This window comes from Pleurodeles waltl, chromosome 7 (genome assembly GCF_031143425.1).
Source record: "Pleurodeles waltl isolate 20211129_DDA chromosome 7, aPleWal1.hap1.20221129, whole genome shotgun sequence".
NCBI lineage: Eukaryota > Metazoa > Chordata > Amphibia > Caudata > Salamandridae > Pleurodeles > Pleurodeles waltl.
In genome coordinates this window covers 137,155,450-137,180,235 of record NC_090446.1, presented here as the reverse complement: position 1 = coordinate 137,180,235, position 24,786 = coordinate 137,155,450, and the positions used below count along the sequence as shown (strand labels likewise).

The 24,786-nt window shown below is 44.8% G+C and overlaps 1 protein-coding gene across 7 annotated transcripts in view; it reads right to left on the bottom strand.

Annotated features, from left to right (window-relative positions):
* The window catches only part of DNMT3B (DNA methyltransferase 3 beta), a 543,013-nt gene that overhangs the window by 498,271 nt on the left and 19,956 nt on the right, over positions 1-24,786 (bottom strand). For 2 of the 7 annotated variants that reach the window (XM_069243400.1, XM_069243403.1), the window contains exon 1: positions 3,081-3,247. The exons of the other annotated variants lie outside the window; for them this stretch is intronic. In XM_069243400.1, coding sequence (XP_069099501.1) covers positions 3,081-3,131 — 51 coding nt within the window. In that variant the 5' untranslated portion in view covers positions 3,132-3,247. Of the gene's footprint in view, positions 1-3,080; positions 3,248-24,786 lie in introns of those variants that run through there. 7 annotated transcript variants of the gene reach the window in all.

The following is a 24,786-nucleotide window of genomic DNA, read 5'->3' as shown; positions in this document are numbered from 1 at the left end:
AGGACCCTTCAATTTAAATGCAAGAATGCAGCAACATCATCTTCTAGCTGTTAGAGCCTTTGAAAGGATATCTGGCTGCACTGATTTATGTATTGTATTGTCTGGATTGACATAATTGACCAAGGTCTTGGATACCATACATAACATATTTAGACAAGGCATACTAGGGCTCAACAGAGGGAATCTATGCTAAGTTATCAGACCTGGAACTAGATTTCTTCCCAATCACAGAAGCCAAAGCCTAAATCTCCCACATGCAGCAGACTAATCCCCTCATTTCCATTCAGAAAAAGCAACAAGACAATATCCCTTAAATTGTCATCGCTTCAGCAACATAATCAGCTTTCCCTTGACACATAAGCACAAGTGGAGAACACAGCAGCTGAAGTGAGCAAGGTTCTGGTGGAACCATATTCAAGCTCTACTCATCCCTCCCTAAAACTTGAAATTCTTAACCCCACCTAATCAACCTATAGACACTGAAACATTGAATAAGAAATGTTTTGACTTTTTCAAGATTGTGAGTTGCGAAAATATATTAAGCTGCAACAGGGGCATTTCTAATTAACTGTATCGGGATGAAAATCCTGTTCATATTACTTGGAAGCATACAGATATTCAATTACTACTTATATAGGAATTAGTAACCAAGAGTTTCAACAACTGGGACATGCAAATTAACTAGTGTTTACTACGTGGGAATTTTTACCATAAGCTATTGTATTTCTGGGGAAAAAAGAAACCGAGCCTTGAAAAAAGCTGAGTTAAATCCTGCAGAACAAGTGTCAGCTGTGATTCTGGACAATACACAAGTGAAACAGGATGGAATCAAGACACCAACGGATATCCAATGATTGTTTTGGTCATCTTATCGAGAAGGAACATCTGATTAACTTTTGGTTGCAATATGTGGATATTTCTCAGTTTTTTTAGAATAAAGCCATTTCTGGAAATATAAAGGCCAATCTCTAGTGTGTTAAATGTGTTCAATGGAGTAATCCTCTTAATAAGAGTGCTGCAGACTGCTCATGGGATCAGACTGAATTATTCTCATAACCATCAAAGTGAGGGGCCAGAAATATTCATAATATCTATTACACTTTATTACGTAAACTGTTCAGCTCTCACTTGTGGGATAAAGTATGAAGACAGTTGTCAGCATATGAAAACTTCCGGAACAAAGCAGTACTGGTGGTGAAGGGAAGGTGGATAAACGGCTTTAAGAGAGACCGAGGATGAGATGGAGTGTATGAGGTAGAGGAGTGCATTGAACACAGAACTAAGGAGCAGTGGTTTTCAAGCAGTTGGGCCACCAATTAGCAAGCTATTCAAACATGTGAACCATGACTGCCTTCAGTGTTGGCTAATCGAGGTAAATCATAAATGAAGGCAAACGGATTTCCAGGGATCCAAATACGAGTAAGTAACTTGAGGGCAGCTGATGGGGAAAGGGAACAAAAGGAGCTTTTGCCCACGCTGGTAATGGAACGAAGGAATAGACTGAGAGATCTTTACATGTTGATGGAGACACAAGAGAACAATCAAATTAGCACATAATTACTCTGTTAGAGAGGCAGCAGGCCTAGGAAGATGATTGGGTGAGGAGAGACGTTCCTCTTATGTGTGATAGGCTTCCTCTGTGCATCTGCATGGCAACTTATTTGAGCAAGTACGTAGAGTACGTGTTACAAAAGATGGCCCACGCCACACTGCCCAGCCATAGTGTTTCTGGCGGCCAGCATCCTTTATGCCAGCCTGTGAGTCACCCACCAGCCTACTTACAACACATACTGCAAAGCAGCAGCTCCATCTGTCACCACTAAAGAAAGGAGGAAGGGACCTACTAGTGGAGTGACTTGGTTGCACCCACTTAACTGTGTGGTAAGACGGAGATGCAAATGACAGAAGGTTACGGTTAAAAGGCTAAGGTCGACCCACTCACAGGTGAGATGCAATGTTACACTGCAAGATTAACATAAGGTGGAGGATGAGTTGAAGGGGAAGAAAAGGACATGAGGCAGATTCCAAATCAAATCAGTGTGGCATGCTGGCTACTAAAGGACTAAACATCCAGGCAAACCTTCTGAAGGCCACCTGCATGACAGATGAGAAAAACATGTACACTCCAATGCATTTTTCTTTCCGATGCAAGGCCGGTATCAGCTCTTATTAAGTTCAAGTCAAACCTGTTGCACCTTTACTATTCAAGTTTCTAGTTACTTAGTGACAAGCCATTGTGAGTGTATGATGTAGGGAATGGATGGCACAGCAATGGGACTGTCAAAGAGGATTGCCTGCCCTCCCCCTTCACAAAAACATCTATAAACTAGCAATGGTGTCCCAGGCCAGATGACACAGCCCTAGCGTGGATCCTCACTACTACCAGCACCAAAGCGTAATGTACCACAAAGTAGTTTACAAGGAGGGCGGAAGTGATGGCATCACCCCAGATAGGAGAGGCGCTTTTACCAACCAACATCCAAAGCCACAATGTAGTGAACAGCGAAATTGTAATTTACAAAGTAATGCCATTTCAGCGGTCAAGTGTACGATATACAACGTGGAAAGATGATATAAACTTAAATTATGCAGCGCTCATCTTCATCCACTGTCCTACCCAAAAACTCCAAACAGACAGAGGACCTGCAAGGGAATATAACATGCTATATGCCAAGCAACTTCCTGATCGTTCGTGCTACACATCAAATAACGACCTGTCAAATGTAACCACTGAAGACTGAACAGGGAAGGCTGGATTCGAACCCATGACCTGCAGGATGACCACAGAGAGCAGCTATAGAATCTAAATATGCTGAGCACAGCCACCCCTGTACCCTGTAGATGCTCAGGTCGCTCCGCACAAAAATTACAAACGGCAGCTGAAAAGAAAAAAAAGGGCCATGGAAGTCGAAAGAGAGGAAGTTACTTCTGCCGGCAAAGGGAGTCCCGAACCGGCATAAGCGCTCCGAAAATACGACACTAAATCCGCTTGCGTAAAGACAGCGTTAAACAAAAGCCGCACAGATGCTTCAGACAGCGCAACATACATCCCGTCGTTGGGCCTAGGGGTGCCCCCGTACCTGCAGTCCCGGCTGCTGGGTTTCACAGTGCTGCTCTGTTCTCAGGGGCATGTTCACGGGGGCACCTGTTTAGGGGGGCCGGCAGCTGAGAGGGACTTGTCTTTGTGTGTGGGTGAACCTCTTTCTCTCACTTCCTCAGTGTTCAGTTTCCTTCCAGAGCCCCTCTCTCTCCTTTCTCTCTTCCCCTCCCCCAACCCCCTCCTCTCCCCCTCACCATCCCTCCTCCCCGCTCTCTAGGCTCAGCTTTCTTTCTGCTCAGCGCGCTACACCCACAGCCTATACAATCAGCACAGGTTTCCAGCCAGGCGCCTCATCCCCCTCCCCGTACAACGGTGCAAGCCTCAGGGGGTGGGGACGGGGAGGGCTGGCTGGCTGGCTGCCCCCTCCACGGGTTTATTTATTTATTAATGATTTTTGCTGAGCGGGGACTAGGCCGGTTCAGGCGCAGAGCTCTGCACAATGTCAGTAATGCTTAGACTTGAGAGGGCGCCATATCTATAGGCCACTATGCGCTCGAAAAGGCAGCAATGAAGACATTTGGTTAATGGTTACAACTCGTTAGCGAACTATAAACCAGCTGAACAATGAGGTAGGTACAGCGACTAAACTGCATGTGCAAACGGCCTCGCACATTAAAAAAAAATATTCGAGATACATAACGGGGAACCGTATATTCTGGTCCTACGATGCTATGGAGCTTTTAGGTCATGTAATAAAACCAACAAGAAAATGCCTAGAGGGTTGTAAAAGTCACCATAAGCCCGAAATGACAATTACAGTGAATGTAATCGCTATATTTTTGGTTGAGTAAAGCTATTTTTTTGTAGGCTAAGATATTATGTTAATCTTGGAAAAATTCAGAAATGAATGCACACTTCACCATGTAGCTACCAAAAACATCCAGGGAACGGGCACTCTGTTCTCTACTACAACCCTGTGACACTACATAGGTTGTATATTCCCTCTTACGAGCAATTTAGCTGACGCAACAACGGTGTGGTGAAAAGTACGCAAAGTGTGCTACCTTTGATCCAATAAAGGAACAGGCCTTACCCAAATTTAACTGCCTTAGAAACCCTCATAAAGAACACCACCCACAACCCTCCAAGAAGGTCCACTGTGAGTAAAATCCATGCCTGTCTTTTTGAGCAGTCCTAGTATTACCTTTCAAATGCCACTACCAGCTTCTTAATATGTATATAGTACTCATCAACACCCCCAAGGACATCTATACAGAACATCTCTACTACTGCACTTCTTAAAGCTAGAATTAACCTTTTAAGTTCTGGCAAAGCTGGACGCCACATCAGCTTTGTGGTCAAAGCCCGCAGCTTCCTCCATGCTTCCATTCACGCTACCCATATCTGCCCCATGCCGCTTGTCTTCAAAGGCATCACAGGCTTCCATTTTTACTGCATGCGAATGAAACCTGGCTCAAGACCAACAGCAAATCTATTTGCCTGCAGTGCAGGCCACCACAGTATTGCTTCAAAACACACAACTGCATCGTAATGCTAAGACGGATAGATGTTGTAAATAAAGTACTGCCCTTCATCGCCAACCTTTCTTCAACAGCAGATATCTTTAATATGCAAACTGTGTTTCTCAAATTCAACACCTTAGTCACCCCCCTTTCAAAAGTATGCTGTGCTATCACCCCCAACAACCCACTAAGCCCCACTTACATCTTCTCAGTCTGACATCACCTCTCCATCCCTCCACTTCACACTCAGATGGTAGAGGACATGGTAGCCAAACCAAGCATTCAAACTCCCTCAGAATTTCTGGACTTGACAGCTGTGTTCCACGTGAACAGAAGCTGTGTAGACCCGGTCTTCAGAGAAATCCTATAAACCCCCACGTTCTCCTGCAACACCAACTCATCCTTCCTGCCCTGGCTAGACAAATCCTTTTTTCATAAACACTCCCTCTTGCTGAAACATAAGAGCCATAATCCACCTACTCAGTTTGGAAAAACAGCCAAAACAATGCTATTCTAAGATTCATCAAGGTCACTGCTTCAATGTCATCTCTTCTTCCATCTAAACCCCTACCGTACCTATAAAACCACTTCCAAATTCTTTCTAAAGGTATTGATGGGGTAACAACCTCTGTAATGCAAAGCTAAAACTAGGGCATCCAAGCTTGATTTGTTCCTCCCGGGCATAACTAACAATTTTATCTACATACTGAAATTCACACCAGTCACTCAATGTGTCCCACAAATACATCCGCCACTGTATTTATTCCCCTTCCTTTTCAACATTCAATCAGAAAGAAAATAACCAAATACATTCAACAAAGAAACCTCCACTCAAGATTGGCACCCCGCCTTAGTACACCACCATACAAGAACACCATTCAAACAGCAATGGACTGCATATGCCTGTGTTGATAAAAAAATGTAATCTGATTATGTGTATATTCTAGATATGTATAATGGTTTAGGAAATATGTATTGTTACTTTGTCATAACAATAAATTGCACACATACTCTTTAAACCTGTTTAACAAATGTATATTTACTCACGGTTAAATATGTATATGTATGTATGTATGTGTGTGTGTGTGTGTGTGTATATATATATATATGTGTGTGTGTGTGTGTGTGTGTGTGTGTGGGTGCATATGTGTGTGTATGTATGTGTGTATGTATGTGTGTGTGTATACATATATGTGTATGTTATTCTCTGCTTGACATGTTCATTGCATAGCTCCTAGATAAGTTGTTATATTAGATGCTTATGAATCCCTGCTCTCCTTTTATATCACACTGATCAAATGTTTTATTAGCATAAGCATTTCACTGTTCAAAAAAGGAAAGATAAATAAATGTTAAAAAAGTACACTTATTAATTAACTTCAAATATTACAAATCTTGAAAGTATGTTTATACAATACTACTTTTCTTCTCATATTATACCCATTATTATATTCCTTGAACATACATTCCCTTACTATGTATTTACATATCTATTTATTTATTACTCTAGTCCTACTATACTAGAGGAAAATTAAATAAAATTTAAATAAAATCTATAAAAAAAAATCAAAATATAAATAAGTAAATTAAAGTAAAAAAATAGTAATAATAATTAATAAATAAATTAAAGAAAAATTAAAATAATGATTACAAAGGTATATGGAAAATGTCACTTACCCAGTGTACATCTGTTCGGGCATGAGACGCTGCAGATTCACATGCTGTGCATTATCCTGCCATCTAATGTTGGGCTCGGAGTGTTACAAGTTGTTTTTCTTCGAAGAAGTCTTTTCGAGTCACGAGACCGAGGGACTCCTCTCTTTCGGCTCCATTGCGCATGGGCGTCGACTCCATCTTAGATTGTTTTCCCCGCAGAGGGTGAGGTAGGAGTTGTGAATATAGTAAATGTGCCCATGCAATGGAGTAAGTATGTATGTACCTAATGTTAATTAAAATAGTATTTATTTACAAATTTACAATTTTCATTCAACTTATAACGGCTACAGGCTACCGGGGAGGTGGGAGGGCGCATATGAATCTGCAGCGTCTCATGCCAGGAACGGATGTACACTGGGTAAGTGACATTTTCCGTTCGATGGCATGTGTAGCTGCAGATACACATGCTGTGCATAGACTAGTAAGCAGTAATCTCCCCAAAAGCGGTGGCTTAGCCTGTAGGAGTTGAAGTTGTCTGAAATAATGTTCGTAATACAGCCTGTCCTACTGTGGCTTGTTGTGTTGTTAACACATCTACACAGTAATGTTTTGTGAATGTATGAGGCGTAGACCATGTGGCTGCCTTACAAATTTCTGTCATAGGTATATTCCCTAGAAAAGCCACTGTGGCCCCTTTTTAACTAGTGGAATGCGCCTTTGGTGTAATAGGTAGATCTCTTTTTGCTTTAATATAGCAGGGTTGAATAAATTTCATTATTCATCTGGCAATGCCTTGTTTGGATATAGGATTTCCTGCACGATGTTTTTGGAAGGCTACAAACAATTGTTTTGTTTTGCGAAACTGTTTTGTTCTGTCAATGTAATACATTAGTGCTCTTTTAATGTCTAATGTATGTAAGGCTCTTTCGGCTACTGAGTCTGGATGTGGAAAGAAGACTGGGAGTTCCACTGTTTGGTTTAGGTGGAATGGTAATTTAACTTTTGGTAAGAATTTGGGATTTGTACGGAGAACCACTTTATGTATTTGTATAAAGGGTTCTTGTATAGTGGATGCTTGTATCTCACTTACTCTTCTAAGAGATGTGATAGCTATTAGGAAGGCTACCTTCCAAGTCAAGTATTGCATTTCACAAGAGTGCATGGGTTCAAATGGTGGTCCCATGAGTCGTGTTAATACAATGTTAAGGTTCCACGAAGGTACTGGTGGTGTTCTCGGGGGTATGATTCTCTTTAATCCCTCCATAAATGCTTTGATAACTGAGATTCTAAAAAGCGATGTAGAATGTGTAATTTGCAGATAGGCAGATATTGCTGTGAGATGTATTTTAATAGAAGAGAATGCTAGTTTAGATTTTTGTAAGTGTAATAAGTAACTTACAATGTTTTTTGCGGAAGCATGTAGTGGTTGAATTTGATTATTGTGGCAGTAGTAAACAAATCTTTTCTATTTGTTTGCATAACAATGTCTTGTAGTAGGTTTTCTAGCTTGTTTAATGACCTCCATACATTCATGTGTAAGGTCTAAGTGTCCAAATTCTAAGACTTCAGGAGTCAGATTGCTAGATTGAGTGATGCTGGATTCAGGTGTCTGATCTGTTGTTTGTGTTGAGTTAACAGATCTGGTCTGTTTGGTAATTTGACATGAGGTACTACTGATAGGTCCAGCAGTGTTGCGTACCACGGTTGGCAGGCCCAGGTTGGTGCTATGAGTATTAGTTTGAGTCTGTTTTGACTCAGTTTGTTTACCAGATAAGGAATGAGTGGGAGAGGGGGAAAAGCGTAAACAAATATCCCTGACCAACTCATCCATAACGCATTGCCCTTAGACCGAGGGTGTGGGTACCTGGGCGCGAAGTCTTGGCATTTTGCGTTTTCCTTTGTTGCGATTAGGTCTATTTTTGGTGTTCCCCAATGTAGAAAGTAATCTTGTAGAATCTGGGGATGAGTTTCCCATTCGTGTGTTTGTTGGTGATCCCGACTGAGATTGTCGGCTAACTGGTTTTGAATACATGGGATGTATTGAGCTATTAGGCGAATGTGATTGTGAATTGCCCAATGCCAGATTTTCTGTGCTAAGAGACACAGTTGTGAAGAGTGTGTCCCTCCTTGCTTGTTGAGGTAGTACATTGTCGTCATGTTGTCTGTTTTGACAAGAATGTGTTTGTGGGCTATCAGTGGTTGAAATGCTTTCAATGCTAGAAACACTGCCAACAGTCCTAAATGTGCAGTTGTTTTTGTTGAATGTTCCATTGTCCCTGTATACTGTGCTGGTTGAGGTGTGCTCCCCACCCCATCATGGAAGCATCTGTTGTGATCACGTATTGAGGCACTGGGTCTTGGAATGGCCGCCCTTGGTTAAAATTTCTAGGGTTCCACCATTGAAGCGAGAAGTGTGTCTGGCGGTCTAACAACACTAGATCTTGGAGTTGACCCTGTGCTTGTGTCCATTGTCTTGCGAGGCACTGTTGTAAGGGCCGCATGTGTAGTCTTGCGTTTGGGACAATGGCTATGCATGAAGACATCATGCCTGGAAGTTTCATTACAAACCTCACCTGGTAGTGTTGGTTTGGCTGTATGTTTAGTATTATATTCTGGAACGCTTGTACCCTTTGTGGACTTGGAGTGGCAATCGCTTTTTGTGTGTCGAGTGTTGCTCCCAAGTATTGTTGTATCTGGGATGGTTGTAGATTTGATTTTTGGTAATTTATAGAGAACCCTAGTTTGTGTAGAGTTTCTATAACGTATTGTGTGTGTTGAAGACACTGTTGCTGAGTGCTGGTTTTTATTAACCAATCGTCTAAGTATGGGAATACGTGCATGTGCTGTCTCCTTATGTGAGCGGCTACTACTGCAAGGCATTTTGTGAATACCCTTGGGGCTGTTGTTATCCCGAGTGGTAACACCTTGAATTGGTAATGCACGCCCTGAATTACAAACCTTAAGTATTTCCTGTGAGAAGGATGTATGGGTATGTGGAAATATGCATCCTTTAGATCTAACGTTGACATGTAGTCCTGTTTTTTGAGCAAGGGAATCACGTCTTGAAGTGTTACCATGTGGAAGTGATCTGATTTGATGTAGAGATTCAGTGTTCTGAGGTCTAACATGGGTCTCAGCGTTTTGTCTTTCTTTGGAATTAGGAAATACAGGGAGTAGACACCTGTTCCTTTTTGATGTTTGGGTACTAGTTCTATTGCTTGTTTTTGTAACAATGCTTGGACTTCTAGTTGTAACAGGTCTAAGTGTTGTTTGGACATATTGTGTGCTCTTGGGGGCACATCTGGTGGGAAATGTATGAATTCTATGCAATAACCATGTTGGATAATGGCTAGGACCCATGCGTACGTAGTTATGTTTGTCCAGTTTTGGTAGTATGCGGTAAGTCTCCCCCCCACTGGTGTTGAGTGTTGGGGGTTTGTGACATTGAAGTCACTGTTTGGATTGAGGTGCTTTTGGGTTTTGGAATTTTCCCCTTCTTTTTGGGAATTGTCCACCCCTGTATGATCCTCGAAACCCTCCTCTCTGGTACTGTCCCGGATAGGTGGGTTTGGCTTGTGAGGTGGAAGGCTCTGCGGTTTGGGAACGAAACCCCCCTCTAAACTGTGGTCTTCTAAAAGTGCCTCTGCTTTGTGGGGAGTAGAGCGCGCCCATGGCTTTGCCCGTGTCTGTATCCTTTTTTAGTTTTTCGATTGCCGTGTCCACCTCCGGCCCAAACAATTGTTCTTGGTTAAACGGCATATTGAGCACAGCTTGCTGGATTTCCGGTTTAAAACCTGAGCTCCGTAACCATGCATGCCTGCGAATGGTTACCGCAGTGTTCACTGTCCGTGCTGCTGTGTCTGCCGAGTCCAGTGCAGACCTTATCTGGTTGTTGGAAATCGCTTGTCGTTCCTCAACAACCTGTTGGGCACGTTTTTGATGTTCCTTGGGCAAGTGCTGTATTATATGTTGCATCTCGTCCCAGTGTGCCCTGTCGTAGCGAGCCAGTAGAGCCTGTGAACTGGCAATCCGCCATTGATTGGCTGCCTGTGCTGCCACCCCTTTGCCCGCAGCATCCGACCTCCGACTTTCCTTGTCGGGCGGTGGTGCGTCTCCTGATGATTGGGAGTTCACCCTCTTTCTGGCTGCTCCCACGACTACCGAATCTGGTGTCAGTTGCTGTGTTATAAACGCAGGGTCCGTTGGGGGAGGTTTATATTTCTTCTCCACCCTAGGCGTGATAGCTCTGCCTTTCACTGGGTCCTGGAACACCTGTTTGGCGTGCTTTAGCATGCCTGGGAGCATTGGCAAACTTTGAAAAGAGCTGTGAGTGGATGCCAAGGTGTTAAATAAGAAGTCATCTTCTATTGGCTCCGCATGCATTGCCACATTGTGGAAAGTAGCTGCCCTTGATAACACCTGCATATATGCAGTGCTGTCCTCTGGTGGTGACGGCCTTGCCGGGTAACAATCGGGACTGTTGTCGGAGACCGGTGCATCATATAAGTCCCATGCATCCGGGTCATCCTTTGTCATCCCCGTGTGTGTTGGTGACTGCATTGGGGGTGTTGCTACCGGGGACAGCTGTGGTGAGTCCAGTGGAGAAGGCTGTGGCGAAAACCTTGCTGGTGGTGTTGTGTCTCTTGCCACCTTTGCTTTTGGCTGCATTTCTGACTCCTGAAATGCTAGCTTTCTTTTTATCTTTATTGGAGGAAGAGTTTGAATTTTACCAGTCTCTTTCTGGATGTGCAGCCTCCTTTGAGTATGGTCTGGCTCTCCCATACTTAATTCCTGCTCAAAACTGTGCTCTTGCATTTGAGTGGAAAGCCCGTGCTCTTCTGTGTAGGAGCCTATTTTCAGCTCCGAGGCTGCCTTTTTCGACACCGAAGGTTTCAGAGCAGTCTTTTTCGGCTCTGAGGAAACCTTTTTTATTTTGGGTGTATCGAACTCTCGGTGCCGAGATGGTTCGGAGCCGGTATCTTGACGGGAGTCGGATGTCTTCGGCTGTTGGGAGGCCTTTTTCGGTGCCGATGGTTAGTCACCGTGTTTTCGGGTCAAGCCATGCCTGTTGGCGGTGGCATCCCCTTGGCCTTTATGATTTTGGAGTGAGTCTTGGCCGGGGCAGTTTTACTCACAGTTTTTTGCTGTGCCATCAGTAGCTCACTTTCGGAGTCGTCCGAGTCCGATTCTTGTTTGGAGATTCTCTCCTCCTCCTCGACGTCGATCTGTTCGGCCGGTGTCAACGCCATCTGAAGTCTTCTAGCTCTTCGATCGCGTAGGGTCTTTTTCGATCGAAAAGCCCGGCAGGCCTCGCAGGTATCCTCCCTGTGTTCCGGTGCTAGACACAGGCTACAGACCAAGTGTTGGTCCGTATAAGGATACTTAGCGTGGCAATTCGGGCAGAAGCGGAAGGGGGTCCGGTCCATGAGTTTCGACGATGGATGCGGTCGGGCCGACCAGGCCCCGCTGAAGAGTGGAAGCCCCGAAGGGCCGCCAGAGCGCTTCTTCTATCGGTGTCCTAACACTAAACCGGTACCGAGCGCGAACAATACCGTCGATTTTTCGATGATTAGCTAACTTTCCCGAGTCGAAATACGGAGCGAAGAGGAACACGTCTGAACACTATGGCGGAAAGAAAACAATCTAAGATGGAATCGACGCCCATGCGCAATGGAGCCGAAAGGGAGGAGTCCCTCGGTCTCGTGACTCGAAAAGTCTTCTTCGAAGAAAAACAACTTGTAACACTCCGAGCCCAACACTAGATGGCAGGATAATGCACAGCATGTGTATCTGCAGCTACGCATGCCATAATATATATATAATTATAAATAAATAAAAATAATATACATTTACTCTCTTGTAAGCTTTACTTTGTCCACTGATCACCATATGTCATGTCTCTATTAATCTATCCTCCATCCCCACTCTGTCTCATCCCAAACCCATTCTACTACTTTCATCTCCAAAATAGCCCTGCCTAACCTCTTCCCTCCTCTTCCACATCCAGCTCACCCAAACCTCAGTTTACTACCATGATCTCACTAACAACCCTACTAAATTCTCCCCCACTGATCTCACCTTTGACTCATCCAAAACCCCTCCTGCTACTATGTTATCCCTAACCCTTTCCACAGACTCTTCCTTCCTCCATCTCTCCTTTACTCATCCAAAGGCTCATCCTATTACTATAAACTTCCAATTAACACTTCTGGATTCTAACCTCCCCTATCCTTCCATTACTCTAGTCAATCCAACTAACAAACTCACATATCCTATGCTCAAATTAACTCATAACAATACTAAAACTGTACTCATATTTCCCTCTAATAATCCACCACTAATTTCTCTTGGGTTCCGGAGTAGGTGTGCTACTCGCCGAAAAGCGCTTTGACGCCTAATCAGGGGTAGTAAGCGCTATATAAATACTATTACAATACAATACAATACAATACAATTTTCATGCTCGTCTTGACCTTCTCAGCAATCTGGACCAAACTTCCATACATGACAACCGCATTATAATATGTACCTCAGAGACGCCAGTTCCAAGACTACTACATCCAAACAGCCAACTGCCTAGCCCTCATAAAGCAGAGAAGTTAAAGAAGTGGAATAAAAGCTTATTTTCTTCTTTCCCAAAATCTACTCCAATTTCATCAATGCACCTATGCCCCACACATCCTCCAGCGAATACTTTATGGTCTACCTTAAATCATGACCTTAAAAAAAGCTCAGAAACTTTGTCACAAACATCATTCTTCCACATCGCCGACTCAGAAACCCTCTTTCATATACCTCACAACTCCAAAGTGCCGCATGTGGTCTAAAACTCAACTTCAATCCCCAATACAGTACCAATCTCTGTATTATATGCTATGGCTCCCCCCAGACTGAACGGCATCAGTAGTTATTGAGGTATTCCAGTATATGGAAATTTATGTTACCCATGACTCTCAGGAATTCCTACGTAGGAATATACTACCCAAATAGAGAGGCTATGTGGGGACGTGGCCCACTGGCAGAACCTCTTGCTATCACTAATTGGCAGAGCAGCTCTCTATTAAATGATGAGCATGCCACATCTTTTTTACATGATGCAAAATATGCCATGCAGAATACCACCAGAACTCTTTAAGAAAATAGATCAGGAAGTCCGACTATTATTATGGCAAGGTGGTGCCCTGAGAATTGCATTGAGCAAGTTGCAGAAAGGACTGTATGATGGGGGCTGCCGGTCACCAACATCCTAAACTGTTATTGAGCAAAACAGCATGTTTATTATTAATGATTGGGTTTTCTCTGACCACAAACACCCAGCCTACCGAGTGGAGAGGGAGGCTATGGGCCGTGGGGGGCATGAGGCGATTCTCAACTCTAGAGGGAGGGTACAGGACCTGCAGATGCACACCCAGATTATGGTTAGGATTTGTAGAGAGGGCACAAATTATTTGGGCTGGAACAGAAAGCTTACTGACTTGGCCTCACTATGGCACAGTGATGTGCATGAAGTAGGGGGCTTAACAGGGTTTTAAAAGTGGGAACTCATAGGTATTGATCATTTGGGTAATGTCTAGAGGAGGGGACAAGCTATAATAAAGTTAGAGGTCCTCCGCCAAGATTATGAGTTAGCAGAATCCGAAAAATATAGGTCATCTACAGTTGGTGCACGCCCTTTGGAGACACATACTAGAGGGGGAACAGTTAACTTGAGTCCTGTGCCCTAGAAGACCGATTGCTCACTGAACTTATACCTGACAAAGGGTTTCCACAATCTATAAAAAGCTGGTCATCAACTCCTTAATTAGTTGGGTTCACTGAGAGGCGCATTAGCTGGAGATCTCAGTTAGAGAGAGACAATGAGGACTGAGTGGAGGCCTTCCAGAGCCCACAAGAAATAGCCCTACATGCCATGTTTAGGTTAGTCCAACTAAAAATCTTACATAGATCTTACTACTCGCGGACATTATTACATACAACAGGTAGAGTGGCTAAGCAACTGTGCCTTGAGGGATGCGCTCAGGAGGGCAAGTTTTTCCATATCCTTTGGGACTGCCCACAGATACAAGAGTATTGGACGAAAAATATTGAGATAATGTCCAGCGTTTTGTTGCTAGCAGTTACTGTATATGCCAAGTGGCTCCTTCTGGGGATCTCTGGGGAAGCATCTTGGCCCAAGTATCAGACGATCTACCTGAAGCTGGCTGCGAGAGTGGCTAAACAAAATATAGCAAGGGCATGTGGAAGGACGGCTCCCCGGGGAGTTGAAGAGTGAGAGTCGGACCTTGATTGGTGACTAAGAGCAGAGTAGGTAATTTATCAAAGTGAAGGGTTCCCCAAGAAGTGGGAAAAAGTGTGGGGGTCCTGGTGAGGTTATAGAGGCTATTGATGAGGTATGGTATTGGAGAGGGAGGGAAAGCCGAATTGCTCCTGCTCAATTGATAATGATAATTATTCCAAGTGCCACGATAGGCTGTAAAAGTGCCATTCTCGAGTTATCATCTGACACTTTCTCTGCAATTGTAATTTTCAATTACTATGTATGTAAGATGTGATTGTGCAACTATTTGCTATGTATGCTGTAAAGTGAGCACAGTTTCTATAAACGGAATTACAAAAAAACGATTCCAGTAAGAACACAGTGACTGATCCCAACAGTGCTGCATTCCTACACAGGCTGAGAAATCACGGGTCCAAGACCACCTGAACGGGGTAGATCTGTGGGATATGAGGCCCTACACCATCATGTGATGGGCATACTTCCATTGTTTCACCACATGATTAGGCTTCTACTGATTCAGAATAGCCAAGGCTCAAGGATGGCAGTTGGGTAAATGGACAACCATAAAAACAGATTTCGGATCTTGTCCATTGCTAAGTGACCTCAGAGCCTCCAACAGCCACTGGGAATTAGGGAGCCCTCTTCCTTGCCTTCACAGTTCCCAGAGTCATGTCCTTAACATCATGTCACTGATTGGAACTACACTGAGAGGCAGCAAAGTGTATTACCACTATACTGGGGCCAAGTACTAATATTTCTACAGGAGCTACACTTTCGACTTGGACTTGTGCTTGTGTTTATGTTGCCAAAGCTTTGAATCAAGCTGGGAGCTTTTGCCAGACTCAGCACTCATGTCAGAAACTTTGTCACCTCAACTAACCAGGATGGATCAGACAGGGACATAGAGTGTGGTAACCTTAAAAAGTGCCCAATAACACTTCATTGGCACCTTTGGAATTTTCCAGGTAGACGTGGGCTATGGAAGTACTTCAGGGGAGGTGTGGATTTCTGTTGCATCAACCATGAGGACTTTGGAACAGGCTTTGTTAGAATTAGGGGCTTGAGGCATTTCTGGGCTGTTTCTCTTATTCTTGTAACATTAAGCTCTGAATGTATGTTGGAATGCAGGATCCTGGTAGCTTTTTGTCAAAGGAGTATCTTGGTATTTGCAGTTTTAGCCCTTACTTTCACCAAATAGTAAGCACGTTACACCAAGTCGAAAAATGGATCACCAGTATGGAGATCTGTAAAAGAAAATAACTTACGCAGAGCTAGTAAGGTCTCCTCTGCTTTCAGTCTACAAACTCACTCAAGATATAATGGATTGGAAAACCCAAAAGTAGAGGAACCTATTATTCAAAGACCAAAAGGAGAGAGAGAGTAACAAAGGGCAAATTACAGTGAGGGGTACTCAAGTCCTCTTAATGGTAGTGTGGGTCAGCCTCAGAGATCTAGGAATGAAACAAGTGTCATCTATTGGAGCTGATAATTAAAAAAGGCAAGAGTTGAGGAGAAAATCAGGTAGCCCATTATACGTGTAGAATCAAATGCACTCTGTGCAGCAAGACGTCCAATCCCTGAAGCAAAAGAAAAAGACAGACATGAGAGGCCAGCAGATACCTGGCAGTTTCCAGGTACTATGGGCCTGAGGTCCCAAACAAACTGTTCCCATGGACAGGGTATCCCAAACCTCTAAAAAAGGCTGGGGAGGCTGAGCATACAAGGCCTTAACAGAAATATTTTGATCTTGTTCCCCTGGTGTATACACTCTGAAAATAATTAAGGAGTTGATGAAGAGAAGGAGTTCCACATATTAAGAGCACCAAAACCTATAGGGAAAGGGGCCTTGAGGATATACTACCAACAAATCCCGTGTAGAGCTACTAAGTTATACACAGAGAGACAATTAAGGGAAAGGCATGCATAAAACAAATAAGCATTTGCAATGCAATAGGTCTCACATTTGCTTGAGTTAGAGCTACTGGCACTGTAAATTCATAACTGGACTTTTCTTGCCACATAAATTGTCAACCCTGTCTCATAATTTCTTCTTTTCCTGTCATATAATTCCAGTGGCCCTGCATTTAACTAAAGCACTTCCATTTACCTTCTTCCTGTATCTGCAGCAACAAATGAAAATGTTGCCATTTAGCATCCTAATTTAAATCTGCCGTGCTAATTCCAACACAATACCGCTTTCACCACCCCACCATCACAGTTGCTGTCTGGCTAGCACAATTCCCCCCAAAAAGGCACAAGACAGCCACAGAGGAGAAATAAACTACAAGGTTCATCCAAAAATATCAAGAGTGTTCAAACAGTCATAGTCATAAGCCCATGAAAAAAACTGGAGCAAATAATACAGTGTAACCATATACTTAGGCCATAGGGAACATTGTTAAGCCTAGCAAGCTTGCTGCAATGGTATTACAAATAAGGCCTTTAAAACAAAACTTCTCCTAGCTATAAAACAATAGTCCTAGCAATGAGAAAGCTTAAAAGACATTGATTGGTAGTAGGGGCTTATTAAATAACACAGTGTGGGGACCCAGAGATGATGCAGACAGAAAGAGCTCATTTTGGTCAATGTTTTGAAGGTGGTCCCATTGACCTAGGACCACCACAGGCTGAGTTATGATCAAAAATGTTTTGTAAAAGTAATGCCCTACATAGCATTATGGGGCAATTTTCTGTGTCACAAATATTTTAATATGTTGATATGACTGTAATGCTTAGAACAGCCCCTAGAGGACACCACAATGAAGATAGCATTTGTAAGAAACATGGTCCTGTAACTATATAGTTAGCCCCCAGAGGGCATAACCACACAAAAAGAAAATGGTGTTAAATAACGCAGAGTAACCATATATGTTCTCCTACAGGACATAGTGCATTACATATTTTCAAGAGTAGCATGCCCGAGTGCAGTGAATATTGTAGTATTGGCTCTCCAGCTGTGCCGGGACAGACGCTTTCCCTTTCAGGATTGATGTTTATGTAAAGCATTTACCAATTTCAAGTGTTTTAAGGGGAGAGCCACAAGAAATTACTCCGGTTAGGTAACTCTGAACAATGTGACCAGCGCTTCAATACCGCCGATCAAATTCATGCTGTTGTGCCTGTTCGCGCTGTGAGTGCAATGGCCACCATGCAGCACGAAGGGGAGAGTAAAAAAAATAGTTCGCCCACACTTAAGTATATTGGGAATTGGGCAATAATCCATATAACAAGGGCAGTCTGCAAGGCGTGACAAAAACAGCATGAAGGCGGGGCAAGTGTAAAGCAATTACCAATGACATCAAGTGATTTTGAAAGGCAAGTCCACAAATAAGTGAAAATGATGGGCATGAGGTGGGCTTGCTTAAAAGCCCACAATACTTACAAGAGGACAAATCGCTTGTGCGCTAGACCTAAAAACAGTGTTTGCCGGGTTGTTCACCCTCCAAACAAAATAAAAAAATACGAATAATTAGATATACAGACAGACAGATTGTCTGAACGTTTTGAAAAGATGATACCAATCTCAGTAAGTGGTTGAAACCATATTCATTTGCAGGCACACTAAGAAGCACCCCCCCCCCACCACGAGCCATAGGCAGTAAGCAATTGAGATTACTCCTATAATGCTGCAACCCTCGTCACATTCCTCATCTAAAACATGACCCATGCATCACATATGCCATTAAAGCAAATCCTGAAGTATCTTTACCCCACAATAACACACCATATTAAAACACACACCAATACATTAAATAACAAAATGCTGCACATATCACTCACACACAAACTACATCCAACACACATACACTCCACACTTACACATAAACCCACATAAACCAAGCTGCACAAACAACTTGACACCCTTAAATTTTCACAGGCAGCCAACGAGCCACTAATGAGTCCCCACACAGGACCACTTCAGTAGTCGTTCGATTTAACAGGTAAGTAATGAACCCCCTGGGACCCACTATTCCCAAAATGAACTCAGAGGCACTCATTTGACCACCAACTTGATCTGCTGACAATCTGAATCTGAGTTTCTGCTCATGCAGGTAACTTCAGATGCCAACTTCCATGAATTATTAAACACAACCTCTCCTTGTTCCACTGCTTACTGTCCTCCAATTTGACCACAGAATCATTTACCACCAACACTTTCTTCAGAAAAGAAAGTCTATTCTGGAACTTAGGATGAAAACCAGGAAGTTTAATACGAACCATATTACCCACCTGAACACACAAACGCTTAGCCTGAACATCCACATATTTTTCGTTGGCACAATATCTTTTATCCATCACCTCTTCCACACTTTTTATTGTTCAGGAAACTTACAATTCATCCCTAACCTACTGAGTTTGGACCCAGAAAGTGTTCCCCTCAGTAAAACGAATGGTGCTACACCAGTGCCGATATTAGACATGCGTGTATGGCCAAAAATAATCCTTCTAGTTCTAATAACTAGTTTAAATCATTTGCAAACAATGGGTGCACAATGTCTTTAAATGTTTTATTACACCCTTTCCATCAAACCAATATTACGTGGATGACAGATGGAAGTGGTCACATGTTTAATACTCAGATTCAATTAAAAGTTTGAAAATGTGTCGGATGTAATTTGCAAACATTATCTCTGACAATTTGATCTGGTATACCTTCTCTGGAGAATAAAGATTCCAAAAACTCAATAACGTCTCTGGCCACCAAGAATGATAATCCATAATCACAGTACCAAACATGTATGTGCTATTAATCATAGTCAATGCACCAATAATGTCAATGATGTGAAGTCCCAATTTTGATCACACCTTGTAAGGAACTGGTACTAATTCCACCGGGCTGGGCACAGTCACCTGTGACTTAACGTACAAGTTACTTACCTTCGGTAACTAAATATCTGGTAGAGACATATTCTAGTTGCAGATTCCTTACCTTTGAATTTCCCCAGGCGTCAGACTGGATCCAGAAAATATTTCTTCGAGCAGTACCTCTGCGCACCATCAGGTGGCGTCGGTCAACTCCGCGGGCGTCGTTGGAGTAGTGATCGCCGTGATGACGTCGCGGTCATTTATAGGCACCACCCCGGCACACTGACGTTAGTTTCTTTTCACGACTTTCCACACCAGTAGCGTGGAGCCATGAAGAACACTGAGTGGTGTGCCAAAACTCGGGCCCTCCATGGAAAGTTCCTGTCCCTAGAAATCGGTTTGCAGTGCGAATCAGATGGACGGGTCGGTAAAGAATCTGCAACTAGAATATATCTCTACCAGATATTTTGTTGCCGAAGGTAAGTAACTTGTACATCTGATAGAGACTTCTAGTTGCAGATTCCTTACCTTTGAATAGATACCCGAGCAATACCATCCCCAGTGGTGGGCCTGCAAACTAAGATCACACCAAAATGTCGTGCAGGACAGAACGGCCAAAGTAGCCGTCCCTTCGGACCTGATTGTCCAGGCAGTAGTGCTTAGTAAAAGTGTGCAGAGATGCCCATGTTGCTGCCTGACAAATATCCAGGACTGGAACGCCCCGTGCTAGCGCTGTGGTAGCAGCAGTAGCTCTGGTGGAATGAGCTCTCAAACCTTCAGGGGGTTGCTTTTTAGCCAGTCTGTAGCACATTTTGATGCCTAATAGTGCCCATCTTGAAATGGTCCTCTTCTGCACCGCCTTCCCCTTCTTTGCACCCACATATCCCACAAAGAGTTGATCGTCCACCTGGAAGTCTTTGGTACGGTCAAGAGAGAACGCCAACACTCTTTTTGGGTCCAGACTGTGGAGTCTCTCTTCTTCAGTAGAGGGGCATGTGGGGGTGCATAAAAGATAGGCAAGCTGATGGACTGTCCGACATGGAAGGGTGTCACTACCTTGGGTAGAAAAGAAGCCCTTGTGCAAAGCACCACTTTGTCAGGGTGTATGGCAAGAAAAGGTGGCTTAGATGACAGAGCCTGGAGTTCACTAACTCTGCGGGCAGACGTAATGGCAACTAGTAATACAGTCTTTATAGTTAAGAGCCTCAGAGGACAGTTGTGAAGCGGTTCAAACGGGGTACACATAAGGTAAGCTAAGACCAGGTTGCGATCCCATTGGGGCATGATGAAAGGGATAGGAGGAAAAAGATGTGTGAGGCCTTTAAGAAACCTCCCAACTATGGGAGACTTAAATAAAGAAGGCTGATTAGGTAACCTTAAGAAAGCAGAGATAGCAGAGAGATATCCCTTAAGAGTGCCCAAGGTGGAACCCTGCTGGGCAAGGGAGAAAATAAAGAAGGGCCTGAGAGAGAGGAGCAGATAGAGGATCGACATAATTGTTGATGCATCATGCCACAAATTTCTTTCAACTACAGCCGTCTACAGTTTTCCGTAAACTGTACCTTTGTTCTCACAGTAATTTTCTCCTCACCAGCACACACAAGCTAAGTCGACATGGCACTCCCCTCAGAGTGCCATGGCCACCTCTCACTGCCTGTGGCATAGGTAAGTCACTCCTCTAGCAGGCCTTACAGCCCTAAGGTAGGGTGCACTATACCACAGGTGAGGGCATATTTGTATGAGCACTATGCTCCTACAGTGTTTAAACCTTAGACATTTTAAGTGCAGGGTGGCCATAAAGAGTATATGGTCTAAGAGTTTGTCATACACGAACTCCACAGCACCATAATGGCTACACTGAAATCTGGGAAGCTTGGTATCAAACTTCTCAGCACAATAAATGCACACTGAGGGCATCTTAGAGAATGCCCCTTGAATTCCAGTCTGATTCCTAGTGCTAGGCTGACCAGTTTCTGCCAGCCTGCCACAACCAGACGAGTTTCTGGCCACATGGGGAGAGTGCCTTTGTCACTCTGTGGCCAGGAACAAAGCCTCTACTGGGTGGAGGTCCCCCTGCAGGCACTGTAACACATGGCGGTGAGCCTCAAAGGCTCATGCCTTTTGTTACAGCATCCCAGGGCATCCCAGCTAGTGGAGATGCCCGCCCCTCCGGCCACTGCCCCCACTTTTGGCGGCAAGGCAGGAGAGGATAAGGGGGAGTCACCCACACGTCAGGACAGCCCCTAAGGTATCCTGAGCTGAGGTGACCCCTGCCTTTAGAAATCCTCCATCTTGAGTTTGGAGGATTCCCCCAATCGAATTAGGTATGTGCCCCCCTCCCCTCAGGGAGGAGGCACAAAGAAGGTGTAGCCACCCTCCAGGACAGTTGCCATTGGCTACTGTCCTCCTGACCTAAACACACACCTAAATTCAGTATTTAGGGGCGACCCAGACCCCAGGGAATCAGATTCCTGCAACCTACACAAAGAAGAAGGACTGCTGACCAGAAAGCCCCACAGAGACAACGGAGACAACAACTGACTTGGCCCCAGCCCTACCGGCCTGTCTCCAGACTCAAAGAACCTGCACAGCGACACATCCAACAGGGACCAGTGACCTCTGAAGACTCAGAGGACTGCCCTGCACCCGAAGGACCAAGAAATTCCCGAGAACAGTGGCACTGTTCACCAACAGCAGCAACTTTGCAACAAAGAAGCAACTTTTAAAGAAATAACTCTTCCAGCCGGAAGCGTGAGACTTCACACTCAGCACCAGACGCCCCCAGCTCGAGCTCCAGAGAACCAACACTGCAGAGAGGACTCCCAGGCAACTGTGACCTCGTGAGTAACCTGAGGCGACCCCCCAGTACCCCTGTAGCGATGCCTGCAGAAAGGATCCAGAGGCTCCCCCTGACTGCGACTGCCTGGTAACAAGAACCCGACGCCTGGACCCAGCACTGCACCCATAGCCCCCAGGACCGAGAGGAACCAAACTCCAGTGCAGGAGTGACCATCAGGCGGCCCTCTGCCTAGCCCAGTCGGTGGCTGGCCCGAGAAGCACCCCTGTGCCCTGCCTGCATCATCTAAGTGACCCCCTGGTCCCTCCATTGCTTTCAATAGCAAACCCGAAGCCAACTTTGCACACTGCACCCGGCCGTCCCTGTGCCGCTGAGGGTGTGTTTTGTGTGCCTCCCCAGTGCTCTACAAATCCCCCCTGGTCTGCTCCCTGAGGACGCAGGTCTTACCTGCCAGCAGACCGGAACCGGAGCACCCCTGTTCTCCATAGGCGCCTATGTGTTTTGGGCCCTCCTTTGACCTCTGCACCTGACCAGCCCTGTGTTGCTGGTGCGGTGACTTTGGGGTTGCCTTGAACCCCCAACGGTGGGCTGCCTATGCCCAGGAGACTGAACTTGTAAGTGCTTTACTTACCTCAGAAACTTAACCATACTTGCCTCCCCCAGAAACTGTTGATTTTTGCACTGTGCCCACTTTTAAAATAGCATATTGCCATTTTAATCTACAGTGTATGTATTACTGCTTTAATTCAAAGTTCCTTACTTACCTGTGTGGAGTACCTTGCATTTGATGTATTTACTTCAAATCTTGAATTTTGTGGTTCTAAAATAAATTAAGAAAATATATTTTCCTATATAAAAACTATTGGCCTGGAGTTAAGTCTTTGAGTGTGTGTTCCTCATTTATTGCCTGTGTGTGTACAACAAATGCTCAACACTACCCTCTGATAAGCCTACTGCTCGACCACACTACCACAAAATAGAGCATTAGAATGATCTAATTTTGCCACTATCAACCTCTAACAGGAACCCTTGGACTCTGTGCACACTATCTCCCACTTTGAGATAGTACATACAGAGCCAACTTCCTACAACTGGCATCACCCAAATCAAGCACCCAGTCCATTTGGGGGTCAAGCTGGTATTCTAAAGGGTCCAGCGACCCCTCCATACTCTCCATATCCTCCCCGTATCCATACCCTCAAGAATAAGGGTCTGGATCAACCGTGGGCCCAGGAGAGCCCACAGAGAACGGAATTGGCGTAGAGCGACGTCGTTCCGGCTCTGGGTCGTCGGGTATGAGTATGGGATCGACATCAATTGTGGGCCCAACCGATGTCGGGAGCATCGGCGTCTGACTCGACGCCGGGGAAGGTCGTCGTGGCACGACCGGCGTCGGGACGGATCCGCGATTGAATCCGAAGGGGCCCTCAGGAGCCGAGGCCGAAGCCGACGGCTTTGAAACTGAAGGGACCCCAACTGCCTCGCCTCTGCTCGAAGGCTCTGAATGTGGGTCGGACCGCCCAAAAATGAGGCGCATGACCTCGTAAAACTCTTTGAGTTGGGCGGGAGTGGCTCCGGCTCCCGGGAAGTCGGGGAATCGCGGAGTCGACCCAGAAGAAGGTTCTGTTGATGGAGGCCTAGAGCATCAACGCTCTTCCCACGTCGTGTCATCCGATCAACGGGGTGAAGTTGAAGAACATTTGTCTTTCTTCGACTTCTTCTTTTTGTGACCCGAATGTCCTGATGACTTGGAGGACGAAGAGTGGGGGTGACTCCGCGGCCGATCTCGAGACCTTCCTCTCGAACGGGACCGTGAGCGCCGCGGAATCGAGTGTCGGGTCTCCATGAGCTTTAGGGGCCGCTCCTTTAAAGCCTTCGGGTTCATGGCCCGACAATCGGAGCACGACTTCGGGTCGTGATTGCGCTCCAAACACCATAAGCACACGAGATGCGGATCCGTCACCGACATAGTTCGGTGACAGGAGTCGCAGGGTTTTAATCCGGTCATGCGGGACATCCCTTGACGCATCCACAAACTCGTTAAAAAATATGACAAAAATGTCAACCTAGTCAAAAAATTATTGCGGTATCTCTTCTCCAGATCTGCGCATAGGCTGGCACGGAAAGAAAAGAACTAACGGCAGCATGCCGGGGTGGCAACTATGCACGACCACGACGTCATCACGGCGAGCACCACGCCAACGACGCCTGCGGAGTCGACCGACGCCACCTGACGGCGCGCAGAGGTACGGTACTGCTCAAAGAAAAATTCTCCAGATCCAGTCTGATGCCTGGGGAAATTCAAACGTAAGGAATCTGCAACTAGAATTCTCTATCAGATACTCTCTTACATATGACTCAATGCTTTTATCCAAACATAGCCACCAGAAGCACCCCAAAAGCCTTCCTTTCATAGCTGTCATCTTTAAGTGACCTTCATGAATGGGATCTAGCACTCTCCCACAAAAGTCAAAAGAAACCACCCAAAGATCACCTCTTCTTACTAGACTAGTAACCAAAGACAACTCTTCAGCCAAATGACGTAACAACCCTAGTTCTTAGTCAATAATCTTAGAAACAAGCCAATCTGATCTGAACTGTATAGAAACCTGAAGTATCTCCTCTTTTTCCAGTGCTTCCAACCACTCAGATACCATTACAGCTCCTTGGGCCACACTACATACTT